The sequence below is a fragment of the Micromys minutus genome (assembly GCF_963924665.1).
Source record: "Micromys minutus genome assembly, chromosome: 2".
NCBI classification, from domain to species: domain Eukaryota; kingdom Metazoa; phylum Chordata; class Mammalia; order Rodentia; family Muridae; genus Micromys; species Micromys minutus.
Window position 1 is genome coordinate 87,528,631 of NC_137971.1, and position 10,209 is coordinate 87,538,839.

Sequence of the window (10,209 nt, forward strand, 5' to 3'; positions counted from 1 at the left end):
GCTTGAATTCTTCAGCCTATGGAATTTATTTCAATTTGACCCTTTAAACTTTCCTATAATGTGCTTGAACTGTGCCAAACTTTTAAAGGTATAATAATTTAGAACTTAAAGTCGTGTTTTGAAGGATCCTGATGAAAACGCTCCTTCCAAATCATAATGAGTGACTGGGGCTTTTTGCTATTCTCAGCTCCTTAGGAAACACTCAAAGTTTGTAGGTCTGAGAGGCCTTTCTTTCTTTTTTTATTCTTATTTTATAATTTAGGCAATTATTAGGCCCACAAATATAACATCTCAAAACTTAGTTTTCACTGCAAAACTGAGAGATTCAGATGGGATTTAAATTGTCAAAAAAATCGGGTCCACTCTGGTGCTTTTTAAACCATGACAGTAACTCGATCCTGTGGCTTAAGAATACTGAGATGGAAATAAAGGAACTGAACGGTTCAGACGTCCACCCTGAAGTGAATTATTCCTCGGCATCACCCACGGGAAGCAAGTTACTGTTTATCATAAACAGCCTCGCTGTGTGTTCCTCGGAGAAAAATCTAGGAAGGCTGCACAAATCTGTGGAGGTGCTTTCCTTAGCTCCTTCTCGAATTTTTATGGCCGACAACCGCCTTCCAGGTGCATGGGCAGGTTGAGTGTGACAGGCTCTGCTGTGCGTGACAATTCTGAGAGCAGCTGAGGTCCAGGTGGTTTGCAGCCCCAACCACCCCCATCATAGGTGTACAGCTTGAAACAGGGGACTTGTACTATATCAAGCCTTTCCTCCAGCAACATGCCATCCCGGCCAATGTGTTTCCCATTCTTTGTGTGTGTGTGTGTGTGTGTGTGTGTGTGTGTGTATTGATGGATTTTTTTAATATTTAATTGAAACAAAGATTTTAATGTAGCTGAGATGTGTGGTGTGACTATGTGAGTATGTATGGAACATATAATGAAGGAAAAGGAACAGTTTAAGTGGAGCTGTACATTTTGATAGTGTCTACACTGTTCTGCTATCAAAGGCAGGGAGGCTATCCCTCCTTCTGTTTAGGTTTGAATCTAAACTCCCCACCATTGCACACTGTATAGTTTAGGATAGGTCACTTTAGTCTAAGCTCCAATTTGCTCGTGCATTTTATACTTAGTACTAATGGTGTTTGCTACTATACTAATGAAGGGAGATACGTCTAAGAGGAAGGAGTGCTGAGCACAGCACTAGGATCCCAGAGTATGCAACGTGCAGAGCCTAAGGCTCTTTAGAGAAGCCCAAACTGTTTGCATTTAAATCTGGGGATGTTCTGAACAGATTCCTTCCTGTGTTCTGTATACCAGATGAGACTAAAACACAAGAAAAAACAAAATATATCTGTGGCAAGCTCAGACAAGGGCAGAGCCCTGTAAACTCGCTAGATCCTGGCAGTCAGGGCAGTGAGACCATTCCGTCTCTGCTTCTCTCTTTTTTGAGTCTGGAAGACAGGGGAGACATCTCTGAGAAATGATTGTCAAGTTTCTGTGCAGAGAACAAGGGACTCGTAGATGGAGGAAAGGTGAGGGTCGTGCCCAGAAGCTGATAGCGAGTCTAAAGGGGTCTAAAGCCACCTTCTCCCTATTGCTTCAGATACCTTCTTCGTATCTCCCCGACACATCTGGGTAAAGCGTGGAAACACCTCCCCTTATCAACCTTAAGGCACTTCACTTTCTATTAAGAATTATTAGTGATGGCTGTTTGCAGCGTGGTGTGTGGAATGTCTTAAGATGCAGGACCCCTCTGTTAAGCCTTTTCTCCTTTGGGTTTCCAGTGAGTGGCAGGAAATAGCAACACCATCATAACCCCTCTGCCCTTTCTTCCCTTCTGGTCCAACAGCACTCTTTACATGTCTAGGTAAGACACTATCTTTGTTCACTTGATTTCTGCCTCCAGGTATGGCCCCGGGTACTAGGAAAATAAATTGAAATTGGTAGTGTGTAATAACATCTTGATTAAGGACTTAAAAAATCTTCTGCACATTTATTCTGATCATTTTCAGGAAAATAAGATGTCCATAGTATCGTTTTATCTGTGATATATTATAAAAATATTTTATTTAACCATTTCTTCATTGGTACCTATTTATTACTGCTGCTTTTTTTTGACTGTCGCAAAAATCATTTAATGCACAAATATTTGTGAATGTGTGGTGTATTCTTATGAAATGAATCCTCGCAAAGAAAATTATTGAATCAAATAATGGTTAACTGGAAAGTTTTAGTAATTATTGTAAAATTACTTTTTAGAAATTTTATGTCAATGTGTAAAACCCAAAGCATATCCACATGTGCTTCCTCTGTTTCTCTACTGTCTTCGCCCTGGTCAGTAGGAATTTTTAATATCTTTGCCAGTCTAAACTATGAAAAGAAATTACATTATTGAAATAATTCTCGCAGTCTTGATTACTAATATCATTGAGCATATTGTGCCTATTTTAGGACACCCATATTTTTTATTTTGTACATTTGTATAAACATATATCTTGCTTGCATTATTTTATTAATAGATCTTGCAAATATTAAGCCTGTTGAGAACATGCTATTTTCCCAGTGAATGTGTTTGGATTTATAATAGAAATTTAAGGTTTTGAATTGATCAAATCTGTGATATTATTACTTTTCAATTTCTGACCTTAATGCTTTCCTTAAAATAGGCCAGCAACACAGATAAACAAACAAACAAACAAACAAACCAAGCAGCAACAACAACAACAACAAAAGAATAAATTCACAAGAAAGCAAAAATGAAAAGTAGTCCAGCACATATTCACCTATATTCTCTTTAGTTACTTTAAGGTTTTAATTACTATAGTAATGTATGATCACACTTGGATTTATGTAGCTGCAAAGTGTAAGATGTGTACATATTCATGTTAATATTTATTTAGTTAATTAAAAATTCATCTTTAGTTGATCTGAAATGCTAATATTATCATACAGTATACTAGGGAAGATACAAATCTACCAAATATCTTTCAAGTGGGGAGATTAAAATCAGATATGTCAGGGAGTGGTAGGCAAAAAGAAACTACACCACCTTTGAATGGAAGGGAAAAGTATTAATACAAGAATGCATTAATGCATAGGTGAATAATCAAATAATTGATTAATTTAGTAAATTTTGTTTTCTATTTGAAATGCCAGGGTTATAAAGAGAAGAAACTGGGGAAGGTGTCCTCTACGAAATGGAGAAGAAAAAGAAGACTACAAAGTAAATGTTAGTCAGCTTGTTCACTTTAATTTTTAAAAATTTTATTTTTTTTGAAGGGGGAGCTAGATGATTCAGCTAGTGAAAGCAACTGTCTTTAAGCTGGACTGTCTGAATTCAGTCCTAAGAGCCACATGATGGAAGGAGAGAATTGACTCCCACATTGTTCTATGACCTGTCTATGGATAGTAGTTATGCACACACACACACACACACACAGACACACACACACACACACACACACACACACTACAGATACGTGTAAAATGAATCAATCCACAAATACAAAATTGAGCTTGTGATTCAAGCCTGATTATCTAAAATATAATTTTGTTTCATTACAGTGCTTGAAATGGCATTTGATACACTCTGTACCAGTTTCTTTTTATCATAACTCAGTGAGATATTACTTGCTGTGGTGATGAAAACATCAAGGCTCAGAGGGGTCAAGCAGCTTGGCTGAGATCATGGTTTCCTGACTCCGAGGCTCCTGTTTGGTCCCCTCCTCACCACTGCAGCCTCCACAGGTAAGCTATTTATTTTTACTAACCTTTCCATTAGTTTACATCTCAAATGATATCCTACTTCCTGGTTACCCCCTCTGCTAGCCCCCCATCCCATATCTGCCCTCCCTCTTACCCTTTGGCTGTATGAGAGTGCTTCTTAAAAGGCATGTTTATGAAAAATATTAATCTCTTCAGCAACACATGGTTTTCAGGCCCACAATAATTAAATTGCTTGTTTGACTGGCCTGGTGTCTATTAATTTAGCCTTACACTTTTAAAATACAGATTTGTGAGACTGTTAAGAATCAGAAGTCAGGTCATGTAGATACAGTCTTCTCTTTGATAAACTTAATGGTTAAATTTACAGGGAAATAGGCATAGAAAACAAAAAACTACCAGATGGAATTTTGACAATTAATTCAATAAGAGAAGGAAAACTACCCCTAGACTAAAGTGAATGGAGTTGCTATTTGTGCTTGTGGCCACTTCTGGACCCATTTGTGAACTGTAGTAAATGTAAGAATAAAAGATTCATTTCAAAAAGCGAATTCAACTCCTTTGCACAAATACCATTCAGCAATTTCCTAACCGATGCATTATTTTAATTGACATTTATTTAAATTCTGAATCTGAAAGGTTTCTATAGAAAGCTAGTTGCTAAATTTGCCAGGGATAATGATAAATAAAATATTGTTTATTTTAACAACTTTCTTTTTTGTTTTTTTCTTACAACTTTATTTTTAGAAGAAGAGATATACATGTACAAATTTTTAAAAGCATTTTGGCATAAAACTATATGAATATATTTTTGTCAGTACTTGATTTTTTTAAAGGTTTGATAGTATGCATTGAAATATTACTAGTTACCATAAGCATAAAGTACATGTAAAACAAAACGTAACATGGAAATAGTCAAAGTTTTCTTGGTGTGTATAGATTGAACATAATGATTTTTGAATACCAAAAATTGCCACAAGGCTATCTTCTTAACTCTTAAGTTATTAATGATTTAAAGTCTAGGTGTACCCCACTCTGAGTGGGTGCTACACACCTGTTTCTTTTTTTCTAAGAAGGACTGAGGCTTCTACTTTTTGGCCTTTTTTTTTGAGCTTCATATGATTTGTGAGTTGTTTCTTGGGTATTCAGAGCTTTCTGGGGCTAGTACTCAATTATCAGTGACTACATATTATCTCTGTTCTTTTGTAATTGGATTACCTCACTCAGGATGATATTCTCTAGATACATCCATTTTCCTAGGAATTTCATAAAGTCATTGTTTCTAGTAGCTGACTAGTACTCTATTGTGTAAATATACCACAATTTTTGTATCCATTCACCTACTGAAGGACATCTGGGTTCTTTCTAGCTTCTGGCTATTATAAATAAGGCTGCTATGAACATGGTGGAGCATGTGTCTTTGTTGTATGTTGGAGCATCTTTGAGGTATATGCCCTGAAGTGGAATAACTGGGTCTTCAGGTAGTACCATGTTCAATTTTTGTGGAACCACCAGACTGATTTCCAGAATGGTTGTACCAGTTTATAACCCCACCAACAGTGGAGGAGTGTTCCTCTTTCTCTGCATCCTTGCCAGCATGTGCTGTCATCTGAGTTTTTGATCTTAGCCATTCTGACTGGTGTGAGGTGGAATCTCAGGGTTGTCTTGATTTGCATTTCCCTGTTGTCTAGGGTTGTTGAGCACTTCCTTAGAAGCCTCTCAGCCATTCGAATAAAACAATGATAGGGACAAAAGAAAAGACAATAGGAGCAGAACAAAAGACTGCTGTGGGCAGTAGGAGACAGAGAGGCTCTCCCAGCTTTCTTCTGTCTAGGCCCTAGAACCCTGAGGTTACAGAACTTCTGGAGCTTAGATTTGCATGAAATTTGCAAACCACTTGAGCCTGGCTGAATCCCAACACCCAGTGAGGAGTGGAAACTGCAGGCTGCCAGACTGATTGAACTAATTTTGGAAACTGATAGGACACTGAGCTGCTTCAAAATAAAACATCCTTCATACCCCCCTCTCTCTCTGTCTCTGTCTCTGTTTCTCTCTCTGTTCTTTTCTTCATTTTGCCCTATCTTATATGAGTTGGAAATTCTGATTACTCATAAAATGTTAACATTTTATAGTAGGTTGGAAGGAAGAGCAGGATAAGTCTGCCAGCTTCTTCCAAAGTTCTGAACACCTTGTCTCCCTGTCTGGTGGATGCTCTGCTTAACTGCAGACACAGCCATTTGTCTGCTCATAGTTAGTCCTTTCTTTCTCTGCCAGAGGTGAACATCCAGGGCTCAGATGATAATATGGGACAAAGAACTTTGCACATCCAAGTGTGTTAGAGTTAGATCAATTAATATGAAGGGAAATGGAAGAGATGGGTTGTTGACATTCTTGTGTTTCTTTTCTGTGCTGAGTTAAAAGAAATCATTTCGAGGTATATCTAGGTGTGGCAAATCAATGAAGAAATGAATCTTGAGAAATAAGAAAAATCTGTCCTTACTGAAAAGTTTAGTGATTTATGTGTAAAGGAGTATACATTTATTCATGCTTACATGAGCGGATGTAACACATTGGTTACAGATTAGACCAGTCTTGGAAAGACACTGGTAAAATGTTGGAAATTCGGATTAAAATGCTGGAAAGATGACATAAGAGATGACAAATGGAAGCTCTTTTAGAATTGCTATGAGGGAGAATAAAAAAGAACTCATGTTTTATTTAAATAATAGAACATTTTTATCCTTAATTTCAAGGAAATATTACATTTTTAAAAAGTCCAGGCAATTTCTGGGCAGTGGTGCATGCCTCTAATTATAGCACTTGTGAGGCAGAGGTAAATGAATCTATGTGAGTTCAAGGCCATCCTGGTCCACAGAGCGAGCTCCAGGACAGCTGAGGCTACACAGAGAAACCCTGTCTTAACAAAACCAAACCAAAGCAACCAACCAACCAACCAACTAACCAACCAACCAACCAACCAACCAACCAACCAACCAACCAACTAACCAACCAACCCACCAAGCAACCAAACCAACCAACCAACCCACCAACCAACCAAACCAACCAACCAACCAAACCAACCAACCAACCAACCAAACCAACCAACCAAACCAACCAACCAACCAACCAACCAACCAACCAACCAACCAACCAACCAAATCCAGGCAATTACTATCACTTTGGTCATAGTTTTATTTTCAGAAGAGATTTGCTTCATGAGCAATTTTCAGTTTTATGAGAATTTGTTTACATAGAATATTACTTTGAAGAGCTGAGTATAACTGATTTGCTGGGCAACATGTACTAAAACATGTTGATAAATACATCCTTTTTGTAAGTTAAACTGATCTGAAGATAGATTGAGGTCATAAAAACGAAGTAGGAAAAATTGTAGCCTTTGCTTCAATGCAGCTTTCTACCCAGCACTAATGTCTGCTCACCTTTGTCTCCACCAGTCACATCCTTCTTCAGCAAAGACCCTTGTGTCATGGTCTATAACTAATGCAGCTCCTGGACCACCATCTCATCATCAGCTGCCCAAGTGCATCCCTTTCTGTGTTCAGGTTGTGTTGTCATCCTTTTATGTCTTAATGCCTTTACGACATTAGTCTTATTGGGAGGATGTTGTAAAGCAACCTTCCTGACTGAACTCCATTAACCTTCTTTCACATCTCAACTCCTCACTAGATCTTCCTTTAGAATTAGGAGTAAACACCGAAGAGCTCAGGTATAGCTGTCCTGAGTCAGGAGCTGTGGTAGGTGTGGAGGTAAAAAGGGAAGATTGCCTGCCTCTTTTTTAGGAGTTCCTTGCCTTTCATCCATGCTCCAGGTGAGCCTTGCTTATTCCCTTCTTGTCAGCCTCTATGTAGCCTCTCCTCACTTTTTGGGTTATGTCCTGCCCTTCCTCCTTGTGTTCTGTTATCAAGCAGATGTTTTTCTGTATAACTGTAGCAAGTTCAAAGCATGACTCAATTCTTAGGTAAACTTCTGAACTAAAGAAAATAAATCTAAAGTAGTCAATTAATTTTATTACCTAAATTATTTAGTCACACACAACAATGAAACACAGATCACATATACGTATTATTATCTGAGGAGTTAATTGGGCACAACCAGTACCCCCTTAGTTTCTTGATTATATTTAAAATTTACTTGTAATTAATTGGAGAGTTATTTTTAGCATTTTGAAAGTCACATCACAGTAATCATCTATGAAAGTAGCACAGGGGACCATTTACAAGTTTATGGCAGATTCATTTGTCTTAAGAAGTATTTTGAAAGAAGTATTAGAATTTAGACTTAGAACAATCATAGTTTTTGCCTGGAGAAAAGACAAAAATATTATTTCACCAACCCCTAGAAACACCAAGATTTTACATAGCTTATCTCTAAGAAACTGGAGGAATTTTAGTTCTTTTGGAACAAAAAATATAGGAAATGTTATAAAACTAAAATACTTCTCTAGATCAACACAATAATTTCATTTTTCAGAAGCATCCAAACCTTACTCTAGTTTCCTGAGGAAACTACTTTTTTTTCCTCTCATATCCACTGACTCCCAAAGAAAGAAAGAAATCTAGAAAAAAAAGTAGGGAAGAAAGAATGAAAAAGCAAAGAAAAAGCCATTGTAGATGGCTTTCCAGAGACAAGAAAAATTAAACATTGGTTGTTAAATAATGACTACTTTTAATCTTAAAAGGTTCCCCAACTTCACCCTTATCTCTTCTAGTTGAGCTTTTCTTTTTCCTAAACACGTCCATATCTAGTTGATTCCTATTTTTTCTCTTCTTATGCTCAGTTGATATTTTTATTGCTTGTTTAAAACACAGAGGATTACAACTACGTGTGATGTAAATAAGACTTTTCTGAGATGTCCTTGAAGTGTAATCACCACCTGTGGCAGTGTGTAATGAAAAAGTATGTTTTAAGACTAATTAATATATAGCTTGCTTTGATATATATAACGTCCTTAGCAGATGCTTGTGGGAGTTATAGCCATCATTATTAATAATACATTCTATTATTATTCTACTCAGATTATGAGCTTTGAAGACTCTTATGACTGTAGAGCTCAAATTGTTATGAAGTGGTAGCCAGCCACGACACCCTTTTTAACATATGAAGGACATACATAATTATTGACATATTATTCTAGCTGGCAAATAAATTCTAATTAGTTCATTACAAGTGCTTGGATTAAATATTAATTATGTCCAGCAGGAGGTTCATTATTTTGTGCCATGGACATCTTCAATTCAATAAACTACTTCCTTTCTATCAGCTTGGTGTATACTGCTATCTACAGTGCTGCACCCTAGTATCCTGCTCTCTATGAAGTTTTACCCTCCAGCATTTTTTTCAGGGTATCCTTTACTTCCGAGTTTCTAAGGCTATAGATAAGAGGGTTAAGCATGGGAATCACAAGACTATAAAACACGGAGATCACTTTGCTATTCCTCCACGAATTTCCCGTTTTTGGTTGCCGCATGTACATGAAAAATAACGTTCCATAGAAGATGGTGACCACAGTGAGGTGGGAGGCACAGGTGGAGAAAGCCTTACACTTGCCCTGGGAAGACTCAATTTTTATGATGGACACTAGGATGCAGATGTAGGAGATGAGGACAGTCATGAGTGAGCCAGTAAGATTTACTGCTGAGAAGATCAGAAGCTGCCTCTCTTTGTTGTGGGTGTCAGAGCAGGAGAGTGCAAGGAGAGGGGGGTCAGCACAGTAGAAGTGGTGGATCACATTGGAGTTGCAGAAAGACAGCTGGAAAGTCAGTACAGTCTGTATCACAGAGTTCAGGAAGCCGTAAGTGTAGACGCCTACCACCAGCTCCTTGCAGACCCGCTGTGTCATGATGGCTGTGTAGGTCAGGGGATTACAGATGGCCATGTAACGGTCGTAGGCCATTGTGGCCAAGAGGAAGCATTCGGTAGTGGCGAAAGCACTGGAGAAGTACAGCTGAGCAAAACAGCCTAAAAAGGAGATGGTTTTTCTCTTCACCAATAAATTTTGCAGCATTTTTGGCCCAATGGAAGATGAATAACAGAGATCAATAAAAGCTAGGTGACTGAGGAAATAGTACATGGGTGTGTGAAGCCGGGAGTCTGCCTTGATGAGCAAGATCATGCCAATGTTTCCCACCAAGGTAATGAGATAAATCATCAGGAACACCACAAAGAGGGGGAGCTGAAGCTCAGGGCGGTCTGTGAATCCCATGAGGACAAATTCTGTTACTGTGGTGCGATTGCTTCTTGCCATTTTGTTCTCTTACCTGGTTTGAAGAGAAGAGATATGCTTAACATGATCAGACGCTTAAAAACACAAGCCTCTTGTGTTTCCATTCTAGAGTCAGATAACAGAAAATAAACATTTCATACAGAACCAAATAGTTGGAGCTGATTTCTTTTAGGAGGCACAGCATGAGTTTCCTATGCTCTACTTTCAAGTTTATAGTAGTCTTCAGTTTAACTTTAGGGCCA

At 38.0% G+C, this 10,209-nt stretch overlaps 1 protein-coding gene across 1 annotated transcript; it reads right to left on the bottom strand.

Moving 5' to 3' along the window:
* Positions 1-9,052: 9,052 nt before the first annotated feature.
* On the bottom strand, positions 9,053-9,988 carry LOC308417194 (olfactory receptor 5M5-like; the record flags this gene model as incomplete). Its single annotated transcript, XM_080912349.1, has 1 exon — positions 9,053-9,988. One exon carries the CDS (start codon positions 9,986-9,988, stop codon positions 9,053-9,055), a length of 936 nt encoding a protein of 311 aa, XP_080768475.1.
* Between the last annotated feature and the right edge of the window lie 221 nt (positions 9,989-10,209).